This window comes from Sceloporus occidentalis, unplaced genomic scaffold, assembly GCF_023333645.1.
Source record: "Sceloporus occidentalis isolate IW3139 unplaced genomic scaffold, rSceOcc1.0.p SCAF_7, whole genome shotgun sequence".
In the NCBI taxonomy this organism is placed as follows: Eukaryota; Metazoa; Chordata; class Lepidosauria; order Squamata; family Phrynosomatidae; genus Sceloporus; species Sceloporus occidentalis.
Genome location: NW_028316987.1, coordinates 94,849,157 through 94,866,750, shown reverse-complemented (window position 1 = coordinate 94,866,750; position 17,594 = coordinate 94,849,157). Strand labels below are relative to the sequence as shown.

Genomic DNA, 17,594 nt, shown 5'->3' with positions numbered 1-17,594 from the left:
GACCAGATGGCCGGCCCACAAACAAAGCTGTTGACATGTTTTCAGCTGAAAGTTGAGTACTAAATTCATCTTTTGGCACCAGCATTGCTTTTATTTAGTGGATCTGTTGACAAAGTTGGATACAGTTTCCTGGCAGGGATCCTGACTCCTAATGAATGGGTCTCCTTGCTCTATGTTGTCTCAAAGAGTTCTCAGAAAATGCAAAATGGGTGTTGTACCAGGTGCTGTAGGCTACACTCAGAGGAAGGCAATGGCAAAACACCTCTGAGGATTTCTTCCCTAAGAAAACCCCATGAGTTCCATAGGCGTCACCATAAGCCGACAGGTGACTTGACGGTGCAAACACACACACACACAAGTGCGCACACAAATCCCCTCAGTCTGGATATTATAGTCCTGTTAATACAACCCAGAACTGTATTGGCTTAAGCCTCTAGATCCCTTCTGATCTTTGAAGCAAAGCAGGGAGCAAACCTAGTTAGTACTTGGATGGGAGAATGCCAAAGCATACCAGGTGCTGTAAGCTATATTTCAGAGGAAGGACCTGTCAAATCTACCTCTGAATATTTCTTGCCTTAGAAAACCCTGTGAAATTCATGGGTCACCATAAGTGAACAGGTGACTTTGAAGCATGTACACACACACACACACACACACACACACACAGACATACATCAGCATCCTTTTTGTGACATTCTCACCCTTTTTCTGACATTCTGGCTGTCACCTTGTTGGTGCTTTACACAAGTTAAATTCCCTTTTGCATGCAGTTGTACATTTTTGGCCATGGCATAATGTGTGTGTTAAGTTTGCAGTTGCATAAGCCTAAGAGTTTTGCATGAGTAACGGCTGCACATTCAGTTGCACATCCTTGTGTAATTATGTGTCACTGCCTTCAATGTACCACTTGAGGAACTGGGACTGTGTAAACAGCAGACACAAGCACAGCCAGGCAATCGTTCGCACAGTGTGGGTATTCAGCGGAAGGAGGGGAGGTGTAACACAACTACCACTTAACTACATGAGTATAGTTGTGGTTGGTGCCACCCGGTCAGGGTCTGGCATGGCTACTGGCTGAGTGAGAAAGTGGGGCAATGCCCTTTCTCACTTGCCCAGCAGCTGCATCAGTCCAAACACTCTGGGTCATCACCCACTGAGGTCCACACACCCTGCACCCCTTTGTGACGTTCCTGAGATTTACAACACTCCAGCAAACAATACAGGATCTTGGCTCCAGTTTTGTGATGCCCATTTTCTTAGATCCACACCACTGTCCCAGTACCAGACATCCTCTTCCCTATTTAGTCAATTTGCTGTCATGCCAGAGACTTTGACTTGCTGGCTAAGGATTGAAAGCAAGCTAAGACTTACCCCAGCCAAATAATGTGAATCCCCAAAGATATTTCTTCTCTGAGAAGAATGCCATGAAGATGAGGCTGTGGAGGTAGAGGCCTTCCACCAGAATCCAGTAGTAGTTGGTGGCCAGGAAGTAAAGGAACAAGGTAACAGCTACCTTGCAGCCAACCTGAGGGAACAGAAGGAGAAAAGGGGGTTAACAGCATTGTGATAAAGTATCACAGTCTAATAGGATTGTAAATCTTTATTAATTTCATTCTCATAATGATGAACAAATAACTCTTGTTTGCTGCCTGCTGTGAGAAAGCCCTTGGAAGCTGTGCCATCTGCATGGACTTATTCTGTGCAAAGAAATATATGTGGGATTTTTTTTTGGATGGGTTGGGTTGAGAGGAGAAGTGTAACAGAGGGTGCATCTACATTGGAGAAATAATGCAGTTTGACCCCACATGGCTCCATCCTACAGAATCCTGGAATTCTTAGTGTGGTGAGGCACTCTTTGGCGGAGAGGGCTAAAGAGTTTGTAAAATGACAAATCCCAGGAGTCCATAGGATAGAGCTATAGTACTTCAAGTGGTATCAAAACTGCATTATTTCTACAGTGTAGATGCACCCTCTGTTCCTCCTGTGGAATGTAAGAATATGCTCTCTAATACATATTCTTGCCCACTGGGCACATCCCATTTTAAAATTTTCCAAACAGTAAGGTAGCAAATGCTGTAGCTGTGATATGCAATTTGTGCTTCCTAATGTGAAGTCGAAGGCTTTCATGGCTGGCATCCATAGCTTTTTTGTGGGTTTTTCGGGCTATGTGGCCATGTTCTAGAAGAATTTATTCCTGACGTTTTGCCTGCATCTGTGCCTGGCCTCTTCAGAGAATGCCAGCCACAGATGCTAGCAAAATGTCAGGAATAAACTCTTCTAGAACATGGCCACAGAACCTGAAAAACCCACAAAAAACTATGTGTTTCCTAATATTTAGATGGCAACTCCCTTCTCATTGTTTGGATCCCTTGGTTAGCGTTCTGCTACCTGAAGCAGCATGAAACAACCTCACTCCATTTTCTATACGACATCCCTACAGATATTTAAAGATGGGTATCACATCAAACCTCAGTTTTCTCCTCTCCAAACTCAACACACCCAGATCCCTCGGTTGTTCTTCACAAAGCTTGGTTTCCAGACCTTTCGCCATTTTGGTTGCCTTCCATGCTCCAGTTTGTCAACATGTTTCTCGAACAGTAATACCCAGAAGTGGATGCAGTATTCGAGGTGAGATGTGACCCAAGCCAAACAGATTAGCACTGTTACTTCCCTTGATCTGGGTGCTATTTTCCTGTTGATGCAGCCTAGAATGGCATTGGCTATTTTGGCCGCTGGATCACACAGTACTCATGTTTAGTTTGTGGCATAACAAGACCCATAGATCCTTTTCACATCTACTGCTTCCAAGCTAGGTGTCATCACTCCTATATTTTTTGCAGTTGGAGTTGTGTTTTCTCAGATGTTAGGTGAGTATGGTCCCTAGTGCAGCTAAACCAGACAACCCTCTTTCTCTCATTTTTCTTTTAATGGGTTGGAAGCTTATTTGGTGATGCAAAATATGTACATTCAAGGCTATGGTGCACCATCCGTTGTGGAACTGTGGGATCCAGCATAGCAATGCTGCTGAATCTTTATGAAATTCTAAAAGCGTCTAGGATCTTGGCATCTGTGAGCTTGGAACCTTCATTACATGGGTTTCATGCTCAAAGCATATCCAAACTAGCATCTTAAAACAAACAAACAAACAATCATGCAATTCAGTTCTTAGGGTCACACTGAATGTAAGAAAAAGTGTGCCATGTGATCTACACTGGGGTGCAGTGCCACCTAGTGGTTAAGGCAAAGTGGCTACTGGGAATCTATTGAAGACGGACATTAAATATTATTCATGTAAAAGACACCAGCATGGTGTAATGGTTTGAGTGTTGGACTAGGATTCTGGGAGACCAGGGGTCAAATCCCTGGTCAGCCTAGGGAACCCACTGGATGGTCACTCTCTCAATTTTGGGCTGCATCTGCATTGCAGAAATAATGCAGTTTCACACTGCTTTGTCTGTCACAGCTCAATCCTATGGAATCCTGGGATTTGTAGTTTGTCTGACAGAGAAGGTTCAATAGCTCACAAAACTACAAACCCCAGAATTTCACAACATGGAGCCACGGCAATTAAAGTGGTGTCACACTGCATTAATTCTGTGATGCAGATGCAGCTTTACAGGAAGGTCTCCTCTGAAAAAATTTGGCCAAGAAAACCCTAGGGAAGGGTGCTTTCAAGCTGGAGTCATTGATGAGACGTAACAAAAACAAAGCACCATCAAAATGATACTTTGCAGGATATAAAAAAGGCAGGTCACCTGACCAAAGGAGCGCAGCTTACTTTGCATGAAGGAACATGAAAGGATGTGGCAGAAAGTGAGGCAGAGGGAAACAGGGCAGGGATATGTTGCAGTTCTAGTCACAAAGGCAATAGGTTTTATTTCCAATAAGAGGGCATGGGGGGTTGAAAGAGAGATGTCAAAGACTACGGAGCAATGATGGATTCAGAGAAGGGATCTGAAGGGGATAACACAAGTGTTACGGGCATCACCCAAGTCTCCATGCCACACATCCCAGCTTTAAGGGGATAGAGAGGGAATAAAGGATGTAAAGCCAGCACAGGAACTTCAGGATGGTCATTCAGTGGCCAGAGTCAGGGGAGAGGAGATTGTCAGGTGAAACAGTGCAAGGTGGCAGAAAAAGGAGGCAGCTAGGCTAAATACCCAGAGATTTCAGCAAGCGGACATCATGCAACGGCTAGAAGCTTGTTGGTTTAAATATATCCTGCTCATTTTGTCTTTCTGGTCCCATTTTTCACCTTCCAGTGTCAACATTTAGACATTAAATGTCACCAGAATGCACTGAGTACCCTACTCTTGTGTAGGTTTCTTTACACAAGTGGTTGTACTTTTGTGCAATTCAGTTCATGGGTGCCTAGAATCATAGCACCACAGAGTTGGAAGAGAGCTCAAGGGCCACCCATCCATTCTCTTCTGCCATGCAGGAAGACACCACCTCTCTAGGCATTTTGTAACTCCTCCAGTGTGACTTTGTGGTCAACTTCCAGCAGAAGCATTCCACTAAATCACGCTGGAGGACCTAGAAAATGCCTAGAGAGAACATATTTTGTTCCAACGCATGTAAGTGAACCCATGTTATACGAACTTGCATAATACAGGTTCCTGCTGTACTCACAAGGGAGGACTTGTCTGCCGGAGGGGCCTCGGTGATGGACTTGAAGTCTTCTTCAGAGATCCGCTCCATCTCCTCCAGAGCTGAGCCAGAGTACAGGACTGCGTCCTTCACAAAGATGCTGATGGCTCGGAGCATGAAGGACACAAAGAGGTGCATGTGGATATAATTCCGTGTACAGTGCAAACGCCTGGGAATGGCGAGCGAAGAGGAGAATCAGCATGGAAAAGAACCATCCAGAACATCAGTTAGTCAGAAATATTTCCCCCCATTGCTAATCACATTTCAAAGATTCATGCATAATGATAGACCAGGAGTGGACAACTTTTACCCCCAAACCCTGGAGTCCACATGGGCATGTTTTCTGCACCTTGGAAGTGATGTGACATCATTTCTGGTTTTATGGCTTGAAATATATTTTAAAAACATATAAATTACAAAAATCTAACCTTGATTTTGCCATTTTATATAAGGGACACCATTTTATTATGTTATTGTATATCATGGGATTTGTGCATCAATGGATTTTGGTATCTACACGGGGTCCTGGAACCAAACTCAAGCAGATACCAAGGGCCCACTGTACTAGCAAGACATATACCCTCCACCTGCCCCTAGCTGGCAGAGATAATCCCAATTAATACTCTATCATCCCACTTTTTCAGTTGCTTTGAAAATGTCCCAGCTATTCTCTCTTCCTTCCATTTCTTCCTTTGATGAAGGATGCTGCCACCAAAAAGTCCTACTACGAGTCACTATGGTTGAATCCATTTGTCCTGGGGTCCCCTGTGGGCTTTCCTAGAATACTATGCCTCCTTCTCCATAATACCACCAGTTGATTCAGTGGTTCACAACCTTCCTAATGCCGCAACTTTTTAATACAGTTCTTCATGTTGTGGTGACCCCCTGGATAGAGGAGTGGTGTCTCATTTCCTAAGACCATCAGAAATATGTGTGACCATCGGAAATATGGTCTTAGGTGACCCCTGTGTAAGGGGTCATTCGACTCCCCAAAGGGGTTGTGACTGCTGAGTTGATGGCTTCCCACCTTTTCTATGTCTACTCAGGGGCATAACTAGGGAGGTGTGAGAGGTATAGATCATACCAGGTAACACCTTAAAGTAGGGTGACACTGCTGTTCCCTAAACATCTGTTTTTTGGCAGAAGTAGGGTGTGCCGTTCACCTGAATCCCTTTAAACTGCTGAAGAATGGTGTGAATGGGGTGAGGCTCAATGGGAGGACAAAAGCAAAGGCCCCAGGTGTGTGTGTGTGTGTATTAAAAATAATCTTTTAAAATTTTCTTTAAAAACATCACATCTTGCCAAATTTTCACTTTAACCACAAGAAACTATGTATATGTAGATCCATTTAAGCCATGCATATGATCTTATCATTTAAAGGCATAATTTTAATTTTGCTAGTTGTCTATACCACAACTGTTGCCATTAGATTCAGTGATATATAGGCATTACAATTTCTGAGTCACATTAGTACGAAGAACATGACTAAGGATTCTGTATGGGGTGGTATAGGGGAAGAGGTCAGTTGGGGAGGGGGTGAGGCCAGGAATTACTGCCCTCCTTTTAATTTTGACTCCACCCCTTGAACACTTTGGCCCCGCCCCTTTTAATCTGTGACTCCACCCACCACTAGAATACAGCTCATTGAGTCCCTATATTGGGAGAAAGATGGGACATAAGAAAGTAAAATAATAATCATAAAAATTAGCTTCATCTGAATTGGAATCCAAGCCCTTCGGCTGAAAGAGATTCCCTTCCTTTGCCTTAGAAAACCAATCCCTCACCCATCGAGAGGCTGAACAGGATGAAGCTATGGAGACAAAACTGGAACTGCTTACCTGAAATAGCCCAGGATCAGGACCGCAATGGTTAGGGAGCTCAAGGAAATGGAGTAGCCAACAGTATAAATCAAATACAGCCGATAGAAGACTTCCTATAGGAAACATAAGGTCAGTTTGAGGTTGTTCTGTGCCTTCGGGTCAACTCCAACGATGGCTCTATTCACACTACAGAAATAATCCGGTATGAATCTGCGTTGGATCCTTGGCGTTTACACATGTCCCAAAGGCACTCGATGAACTTTTGGGAGGGGGGCTGGCAAAAAGCCCCACTTAACCTGGGATATTTGATACCGTCTGCCCCCCCAATTTTTCCTGAAAGATCCACATCAATCATTGGCAGCGTGAATATGCTTCCAAATTGATTTGGATCGTTCTGTATCCTTAAAGGAAGGGAGGCAGCTCCATTTTAACCTGAAACGATGGCATGTGTGAATAACACAAGGGTTAAAATGACATGAAGAGATTTGCGAACCCAAAATATAATGGGAACAACAAACCTGATATGGATCAGCGTGGCGATCCACATCTCCTTGGGACAAAAAAATGAGTGTGAATGCCCTCCAAGATAAGGTTTCACTGGCAAGATATAGTCGGTGGAATTTTACCATGGCCTTCCTATGTATATACAGTGGGCCCTCCACATTTGCTGTGTTAGAGGTGTAGGACCCCCATGAAAGAAAAAACCATGAATAGAACATTTAATAAAATGAAATAAAATAAAATATGAAAACATTTTTTACCTGAGATTAACAACAACAACAACAACAGTTGGCATTCCACATGGCTTTGACTTTTGTGGATTTGATTATATGCGGTTTTGATTAATATGTTCTCTCTAGGAATCTCTAAATCCTTCAGCACAATTCTGCCAGCAGTTGACCATAGAGTTGTGCTGGAGAACCTAGATGTGATTTTATGATCACCTTCGACATTCATGGGGGGTCCTTCACTTCTAACGCCAGTGAATGTGGAGGGATCACTGTATTATTATCATTAAAGCACCATGTAGATTGATGGTACTATATAAATAAATGATGATAATAATAATAATAATAATAATAATAATAATAATTAATGGTAATCTTTCTCTGGCTCGGATTAGCTTCTTTTTCATCCTTGCTGGGCTTTCCCCTCCCTATTCCTGCCCCAAACCTCACTCCCTTCTTGCAAATTTTGCTGCCACAAGCATCAGGGACTTCTAAATGACATCTCTGGTTTTGAATCCAGAGCTAGAAAAGAGCTCCCTCCCCTGGAATGCTAACCTCAACCCTATTACATCAGAATGCCCAAGACCTGGGAACTGGGAATGTTTTCCTGGCTGGATTCACCGCCGGAGCCTTGCGCTTGCCAATGTTAATCTATTCAGAAACTAAATAAACAGAGCATCTACGGTTGAAGCAGCCGGTGGAGCGTGGATGGGGCTGGCGAGAGAGCATGCCTTCTTCTTATGCAGTTGATGCTTTCAGGCCTAGAAGAAGCCCATTCTCATGACATTGTAGCCCTTTAGTGGCGATGTGTTCACGTCTTTTAGTCCAAGTCTCAAGTTAAGTCTCAAGTCACTGCCTCCAAGTCTCAAGCTGAGTCTCCAGTCCTTGCAAGATACTTACAAGTCAAGTCTCATACTGAGTGGCATGTCTAGGAGCCAATAGTTTTTTTTTGTGTGTGTTTTTCAGGCTATGTGGCCATGTTTTAGAAGAGTTTATTCCTGGCATTTCACCGGCAGCTGTGGCTGGCATCTTCATAGAATGCTGGCATGGAAGTGAGCGGGGTATATTTATATATACTATGTGACTCTTGGTTGGGAGGAGTGATTTCCATGCTGAATGGCAAATCCTCAGAACAATACACAGATTAACATGGAAATTACTCCTCCCAACCTAGAGTCACACAGTGTGTGTGTGTGTGTGTGTGTGTGTGTATCCCACTCACTTCCATGCCAGCATTCTCTAAAGATGCCAGCCATAGATGCCAGTGAAACATCAGGAACAAACTCTTCTAGAACACAGCCTCTTAGCCCGAAAAACTCTCAAAAAACTATGGATGCCAGCCATGAAAGCCTTTGACTTCACTCTAGGAGTCAACTTTTAACACAAAAAGAGGAGGTGGGATGCAGATCTCGGAGGGAACAGCAAACATGTGAGGCAGTGGGCTTGAGGTCTGTTTGGCAGCCTGTCCCTGCTGTACATCAGAGGAGGCTTTTAAACCTTTCCAAATGTTTTAGAACGATCTTTCTACCTCAAGTCCAATGTGGGCTTTTCTCCATTCACAAAGAGTGTTGCAGTCCAGCACCAGGATTTGGGGTTTGCATTGTCTGAACAAGACAATGGCAGAATTGGACTGGGTGAGGGAACAGGTCTTTTCACCTATGCAGACAAAACCTTACTGAATACAGAGTCATTATGGATCTATAACTCCAGCATATGTATCTGTAACTGCAGTACAGGATGCTAGAAAATAATGATAACGATAATGATAATAATAATACCCGCACAGTGTGAATAATGCATCCACAGTGGGAATTTAGCTTACCCTTTCCCTGGTGTCAATGGTGAGGAACTTGGCACACTCGCTGTAGTTGGCCCAGGTGCGGTTTGTGCTGGGCGCCACAACCCAGCTCCCATTCATGTCACACCGTCGATAGGCATGGCCTAAGGAGGGGGGGAAAGCCAAAGGATTTAAACGTGGCAAGAGTTGGATAGGCATGGGCAAGTGCAATTTTGAGTAGGCAGGGTGGCCAGTATCATTTCAGCCTACAGGTGGGATCCGACAGTTTGAAATGCTCCCATTTATGTCCTTTCCTTGCAAGTAGAAAAGCAGGACAGAGGGAAGAGGCCATGCTTTTTCTTTGTTCGTGAAGACATTGCTTTCTCCTTGATGAGCTGTTTGTAAAGACACTGAACAACCTGGCAGGAGTTGCATGCATCTGAGCTGTGCTTTTGTAGCTTGGGAAGCAGTTGTGTTTAACTAAAGATGTGCTTTGCAGACTATTGCTTGGAATGAAACTGTATTTTGTCATCCAAAGTTATGCAATGCAGAATAATTCTGCACCACATGGATACAGCAGTTTGCTTTCACTTTAACTGAGGTGGTTCCATTCTTGGGAATCCTGGCTTTTGTAATTTGGGGATGGACTTAGAATTCTCAGACTATATTTTGGGGGAATCCACTAGATCGCTCTAATAGAGAATTCTAAGTATCTTAAACTGTAAATCCTAGGATTCCATAGGATGAAGTCATGACAGTTAAAGTGGAATCTAATTGCTCTAATAGTGTAGTGCAGGTACATCATGTCTACTCTTTGTTGTGAAAAGATTTCGCTTGTCTTTCCGTATAAAAACAAGGGGTTTACCAGCATGGTTGAAGTCATAGATGTAATCTGGGCAGGGCATGGACACCAGTTTGCCTGGAGCACCTTCAGGCCAACAGATGAGGTTGTCCCATTCAGGAACACAGAATCCATCTGTAAAAGAAGAGCAGAAAAGAAATGGCTGTGATGGGAATGCAGACACAGACCATAGTGGAGAAACTTTCAATTTTCTACAAAACATGGCAGCCACTGAGTCAAACCCTGAATGAAACCTTTCCTAGGCTGCATCTACACTGCAGAAATAATGCAGTTTGACACTGCTTTAACTTCCATGACACCATGCTATGGAATTCTGGGATATGTAGTTTGTAGCTTGTTGTGGCACCAGAGCTCTCTGACAGAGAAGGCTATGTATTTCACAAAACTACAAATCCTATAATTCTATAGCACTGAGTTATAGCAGTAAAAGCAGCATTATTTCTTGCAGTGCAGATGCAGCCTTTGGAATATATATTTTTTGCTAATGCTGACATATTTCATTGGAGAATTATGGTGAAATTTGTGGCAAAGGTAAAGAATCACTGAAGCTCAGAAAGAATGCTTTCTGGATAACCATGCCCAGGCTCCTCCAGCCAGCATGGTCAACTTTTAAGTGCATCCTGGGAGCTGTCGTCTTCAAATATAACATTTCCAAGTTTGCCCAAGATTTGTTTCCAGTAAAGGATGCGGTGGTGATGGAAGGGGGGCTGTCTTGTTTAGAGGATCACATGCTAATAAGGATGCAAATAGGATGTTTTATTCAAAGAAAACTTCCTTTCCTGGGAGGGATGGAGGAGCTCTTTCGTTCGCAATTGCCTGGAAATGAGTTCGGAGGATGCCCTGCGAGACCCTGATGGGAAGTAGAGTTGGGATGAGTTTTGCAGGAAATGGTGCACACAGTCTTCTGTAAACACTGCGCAACCATTCCCGCTCTCCACAAGGTACCGTTGGCTTGGCAGTCCCCACATCTTCCCATTTTTTGGATGCAAACAGGAAGGTAGTGTTTGGATGCTCAGGATTCCTGAGGAAGACATTGCTGTTCTCTGTCCTTGCCCTGGGCCAAATGTTTGTTTTTGCAGATGCTCAGTGCTCTCCCAGGCTCTTAAAAGGAGCCGATGAAGATACAAGAAGATACTTTTTCTCTCTAACCCATATGCCTATCCAGGACAGACAATTCTGTGTGGTGTATGGTATTCTTCCGAATCCCTGGTTCATCTGAACTCACCACCAGAATTATGGCCAGTTGGGTCTTTTCTGTGGCAGCTTTGAGACTGGCGCCTCAGCATCCCCTTTGTGTAGCATAAATTTTCGCACACTGAAGAACTGCACAACACAACACCCATGAAGAATTGCAATATTGTGCAAAACATGTCAATGACAGGTGCCATTATGGAATGCAGAACAGACCCTGCACAACCACAATGCAAAAGGTGCAACCACAAACCAAAGCATAGGATTGTTGTTGTTGTTGTTGTTGTTGTTGTGTGCCTTCAAGTCCTTTCTGACTCATGGTGACCCTATCATGTGGTTTTCCTGCCAAATTTCTTCAGAGGAGGTTTGCCATGGCCATCCTCTGAGGCTGAGATAGTGTGACCTGCCCAAGATCACCCAGTGGGTTTCATGGTTGAGCGGAGAATCAAACTCTGGTCACCAGAGTTGTAGTCTCTGGACTCAAACCACTACGCCACATTAATAGTAATACTGTACTTGTGCACAACAGCAACAACATTATGCTGTTACCTTGAAGCACTACAGCCTTCTAAATCTAGGATGCATAACCTCAGTGCAAAGTCTATGATGCACAATAACGATGCAAAGTGTGGGATGCATGGCCACAGCATGTGATGCACAATACATAACTGTCAAAGACACAGCACAGATTAACATGCTTCTGCACATCTCTGCTTCTGATAATATTGGTAGAATATGTCCATTGTTCAATGTTGACTTTTTGGCCCTGCATTCATAGCATGACTTCTGTGACTAACAGAATTCCAGTCTTGGAATGTAAAGAATGCTCAGGGTTTGGTTGGTACATTAAACCAGAGATTGTGCATTTTCTAGGGTCATGCAATGGTGGAGGGATGACCAATAAGACTGGCCACCTCTCCAAGCCTAACTGCCTTCCCAGCTGCTGTCCATGTGGCTTTTTCATCCTGCCACCACTGTCTATGCTACATTGGCATAGTCTGCCAAGCTATACTGGAGTAATGTGCCAACAGTAATCTGGCCCAGAGCTACAGATTTTCGCATCCTCAGGAAGAAAAGGGTTCCTAACACATTTTGACAAGTTATGAGAACTTCTTGGTTCACTTTGGAAGAAGGTTTGCAGGGATGTTGTTGGGCAGAACACATTGCATTTGGGCACTAAGGGCATTTTGTGCAAACAGTACACTGCATCTGCCCAAAACACATGAACTATGGCTGCATCTGCACTGTAGAAAGAAAGCTGTTTGACACCATGCTGGCTTCTGCCAAACTGCAGAAGTAATGCTATTTGATACTACTTTAACTGCAATGGTTCTATGCTATGGAATCCTGTCGGAGAAGGCTACACAGCTCACAAAACTACAAATCTCAGAATTTCATAGCTTGGAGCCATGGCAGTTAAAGAGTTGTCAAACTGTCTTAATTCTGAAATGCAGATGCACTTTGTGTTGCACCGAATGTTCTGCTCACAAACAAAATCTTCACAAAATAGGGCCCAACCACAAAAAACTAAACCGAACCAATCTGGGAAAACAAGACAAAAACAAAAGCAACTTCCTCTAAAACAAACAACAACAAAACTAAAAATACCAACAACAACAAAAACTGAAAATGTGCACAACACTTGCAGTCACAACCAGATGTGAGAAACTTTTTTGGTGGGTGAAATATACCAAGGTCTACATTTCTCGCCAAGACAGCAAAACACAGCTAGCATGCCACCCTTTATTACAAGTTGCCTTTTTCAATGGGCATTTTAAAAGTTTTTATATAAAAAAACAGGAGAATCTCTGATGGCTGTTTTCTGAATTTTGAATAAGATTTTAAAACTATTTTATTCTGTTTTATCACTACATAAAACATACGCTTTTTCAGTTATATACAGGAAAGTTGGTTATTACAAACATAACCCCTAAAAGAAACTTAACATACATTAGGACTTCCAAAGTCACTTCAGCAATGGATTGCGTATCATCCATGAATAGGGTTGCCATGCCTGAGGACCTCCAAACTGGGACAAATGTAGGACAAGGGTTGAAAATGTAGGACTTTTTTTTAATTTCCTGGCCAGGAAATAAAAAAAAAGGTCCTACATTTTTAAACCTTGTCCTCCTCCTCCTCCTCCCCGGCTTGGGAGGAAGCCTTGGCCTCCTCTCAGGCCAAGAAGGGGCGCAGGGGCCGCTTGGCATCGCGGCGATCGCCGCGGTGCCAAGCGGCCTCCTCCTCCTCCCCGGCCTCGCGGAGGCCTTGGAGGATCCCGCAATTGCACAGTCGCCTCCAAGGCCTCACTGTGGCCTGGGAGGGAGCGTCTCCGCGGCCGGAGCTCCGACCGTGGAGAGCGCTCCCAGGCCTCAGCGAGGCCTTGGAAGACCCTGTGATCGCGGAGCTGCCTCCAAGGCCTTGCTGGGGCCTGGGAGGGAGCGTCTCCGCGGCCGGAGCTCCAACCGTAGAGAGCGCTCCCAGGCCTCAGCGAGGCCTTGGAGGACCCCGCGGCGCACGAGGGGGTGGAGGTGGCCGCGGGTGGTGCTGTCCCGGTCTTGGCGCCAAACTGGACCGGGACCGGGACGGCACTGCCCAAAGCGGGATTGCCCCGCCTACAGGCGGGATATGGCATCCCTATCCATGAATCTTATTGACTTTTTATAAAAACATTGAAAAAGAATGAAAAAAACTGTTTAATAAAAAAAGAGAAATAAAGAAGTGTAATCAAAAACTATATCAGTTTCCCTAGAGCATTTTACCAAAAGATATATTCTATAATTAATACATATTTCATATATATATATCTCCCCACACTTTTAATCTTTCTGTACCTTATAACCATCTTAATTAGCAAAACTCCATAACTGGGAACCATTCTTCTTCTATTACATTTACATCTTTGTGATTCAAGCGACAGGTCAATTTATCCGAAATAAGGTTTTATTTTATTTTTTAAAAGAAAGGATATGCTGTTTGAATGTTTGCGAAATCTCAGCTCTGTTGTTTTGGGGTATGGTTGCCATTTGCGCATACTTGTTTCTGCCTTGCATATTCATGGATTTAAAAATGCTATAAATAAATGTTCCCAGTGTTGCTGCCATGCTCCCTGCGTTTGCTTGTAGGAGAGTGTGCATTTGTGGGGCTCTCACTGAAAATATTTCAGGAATACCGTCGGGAGAGATTCAGTGTCATTTACGAAAGGTGGATGCAGTGGTGACCATTTCAGTTAGCAGAGGCACAGAAGATCAATATGAGCATCAACTCTTCTATTAGACAAAGCAAGCCAGTTGCTTTGGGTGGCATGTTTTGAAAAGCAGCAACAAGGTGATGTTGGAGAGAGGCATAGCATACCATCCAACTGTCCCAGTTTGGCAGGGACAGTCTCCATAGCTCTTCTGTTGTCCCACTTTTTTGGCTGTTTTTAACATTTCCCAGTTTCTTGCTCCTCCTCCCACTTTCCCTCTTTGTCCATGTACCTTCAAATCAATAGTTGGCCTCTGGTGACCCCATGGATTTCATAGGGTTTTCTTAGGCACAATCTCCCTCTTCCCAGTAAGCCGAGGCAAAAGCAAACTGCTGCACCATCTCATAGCTTGTGTGTTCATCCTCATTAATCACTTTGGCCATCTTGGCCACTCTCTAACATTGCTTGGCGGTACATGTCTCAGTTTTCATAGGGGAAATATTGGAGAGAATCTCTTTATATGCTCCCAAAGAGACACCCAAAAGGAAGTGAGTGAGATAGACAATATTTGCTGTTTCTGTTAACTGCCCTCAAGTCGATTTTGACCTATGGCAACCCATGGATGAACCATCTCCAACACTCCCTTGTCTTCCACTGCTCTGCTTAGCTTCTGCAAACTCATTTCCTAAGGTCACTCAGGGGGTTTGATGCTCAAGCTGGGAATCGAACCCAGATCTCCAGTGTCAAAGTCCAAAACTCAAACTGCTACACCACACTGGATCATAGCTGTAAATAAACCACATGAACTCAAATTTTATTTATATTTCGCAATGTCCATATGGTTTTCTTATATGTCCTACATTTTCAAGTGCCTTGTCCTCCTTTGTGGTTAGAACATTTGGTCACCCAGTCTTCAACCCAAGTACTGAAAAGACCTGATCTTCCTTTGCTTCTGAAATCAGATGAGATTGGGTGGGTTCGAAGTGGTAGCCTCCTTTTTGGATGTTGTTGTTGTTGTTGTGTGCCTTCAAGTCCTTTCCAACTTATGGTGACCCTACCATGGGCTTTTCTTGGCAAAATTTCTTCAGAGGAGGTTTGCCATTGCCATCCTCTGAGGCTGAGAGAGTGTGACTTGCCCCAGGTCACCCAGTGAGTTTACATGGCTGATCTGGGATTCGAACCCTGGTCTCCAGCATCAAAACTCTTGAACCACGATGCCACGCTGGCTCCCCCTTTTTGGACTACTAATCCCAAAAGTTCACAGCCAGTATGGCCGCATTTCAATCTAAATTCAGCCATATCACAAAACAGCAGGTCTCTTTTTCTCTTGCTTTGCTCTCTCTGCTCTTTCTCCCCATGGCTTGTACTTGAGGCCAATGCTGCTGCATCTGAGGAGCACATTAAAACCAGCTGCCCAGCGCCCTTTTTGGCTGGGAAACAAAGTGCAAACAAGGTTCCAAGGTGTTTATCTAGGAGTCCAGAATATAAATCATCCCAAGGTTGTTCTGGCACCGGGAGCCAGGCATTTGAAACCGCAACTGTGGTCACTCCATTACGGGAAGGACAACCAGTGGCTTGGAACAAAGTAGGGGAGAGGAACCCAAAATATTTTAGGTGGGGAAATGTGTGTGTGTGTGTGTGTGTGCAGGAGGGGAGGGCTTGATTCAGATCCATGAGAAACACCCCGCTCCCAAGAAATGTAGGTAGTCCTGCTGCATTTTTTTCCTTCTATCTTATATGCTTTAATATGGCCAGAAATTTTTTGGTGGGAGAAAGGGTGCTAAGAAAAAGATTCGACATGCAAAATTCAGCAGCCATGTGCAAAAAGGTTGAAAGACCTTTCTGGCTGTGTTCATAACAACAAAGGGGTTATTCAGACATTGAGGTTTTTTTTTAGCGTGACTCTGCGAATAATCTCTCACATTACACCGTCTTTTAAAATCCCTGTGTGTGTGTATGTGTGTGTGTGTGAATTTTGAAGAGGTTTGTTATTGTGGGCCTTCAAATCATTTCTGCCTTATGGTGACCCTAAGGGTTTTCTTAGCAAGTTTCTTCAGAGGGGGCTTGCCATGGCCATCCTCTGAGGCTGAGAGAGTGTGGCTTGCCGAGTGTCACCCAGTGGGTTTCATGGCTGAGCCGGGGTTCAAACCCTGGACTCCAGAGTCATAGGGGCTCGTCAGACAGGTGGCTCTGTGTCGCCTGTCTTTGCCCCGAGTTGGTGCTGCAGCAGCCACAGGCTGCAGCACCAACACGCCACCAAAAAGAAGCTGCCTAGAGCAGCTTCTTTTTTGCGGCACTGCGAACAGGAAAGTGCGCCACCATGACGCCATTTCCTGCCAGCTGTATAGTGTTGTTGTCATTATGGTGGCCCCTGTATGGATGGGAGGCCACCATGATGGCAGTGTCCGTAAGAACTAGGGTTCAGGAGCGTGCAGTTGTTGTGCACTCCCAAACCCTAGAATCGGTGGTGGCACACCGCTTCCTGGCCGTATGTACCGGGCCATAGTCCAACACTCAAGCTACTACACCACACTGGCTCTACTGCTACTGCTGCTGCTACTACTACTACTACTACCTTACCCACCTCTCCCCACATTGGCTCTAATAATAATAATAGTAATAATAAATAAATAATAAATAAAATTTTTATTTATACCCCGCCCTTCCAAACGATCAGGGCGGCTCACAAGTGCACCAAAGTGCAAACATCAACAAAGTTAAAAACAGCCAAAAGCATAAACATAAAAACAATCCTTAAAAACAATAAAATAAAAAGCCCCCTGGCCCCACCTCACGGCCACGAGAGAGGTGGGAGGCCCATAGGATATTTTAGTCGGGGAATGCCTGATTAAATAGGAAGGTTTTGAGACCCTTCCTAAATTGGGCCAGGGTGGTAGATGAGCGGAGCTCCGTGGGCAGCGTATTCCAAAGGGCTGGGGCAGCTGTGGAAAAAGATCTTCTGGCAGTAACAGCCAACCTGGCCCCAGGCACCTTCAGGAGTTGCTGCCCAGATGTTCTGAGGGTGCGAGGCGGAATGTACGGGGAGAGGCGGTCTTTCAGGAAACCTGGGCCCAAGCCATTTAGGGCTTTATAGGTAATAACCAACGCCTTATATTGAGCTCGGAAGCGGATGGGCAGCCAATGGAGATCTTTAAGCACAGGTGTTATATGGCTGGTCCTGGGGACACCAGTGACCAGCCGCGCTGCCATATTCTGCACCATTTGCAGCTTCCGAGTTTGGTATAAGGGTTGCCCCATGTAGAGTACATTACAGAAATCCAGTCTCGAAGTTACCAGAGCATGTTTGCTCTGGTACTGTTTTACCTCTCCCCATTAATCAAGGCAGGTAACAATTAATAGACAGACAACATCAATAAAAAAA

General features: G+C 44.4%; 1 protein-coding gene across 1 annotated transcript in view; it reads right to left on the bottom strand.

Annotated features, from left to right (window-relative positions):
- The window catches only part of PTH1R (parathyroid hormone 1 receptor), a 127,519-nt gene that overhangs the window by 19,694 nt on the left and 90,231 nt on the right, over nucleotides 1-17,594 (bottom strand). Inside the window, exons 3-7 of the mRNA XM_089533779.1 lie at nucleotides 9,841-9,951; nucleotides 9,021-9,139; nucleotides 6,489-6,583; nucleotides 4,633-4,819; nucleotides 1,372-1,525 (exon numbers count right to left, since the gene is read on the bottom strand). Of these exons, the coding sequence (XP_089389905.1) occupies nucleotides 1,372-1,525; nucleotides 4,633-4,819; nucleotides 6,489-6,583; nucleotides 9,021-9,139; nucleotides 9,841-9,951 (666 nt within the window). The remainder of the gene's footprint in view (nucleotides 1-1,371; nucleotides 1,526-4,632; nucleotides 4,820-6,488; nucleotides 6,584-9,020; nucleotides 9,140-9,840; nucleotides 9,952-17,594) is intronic.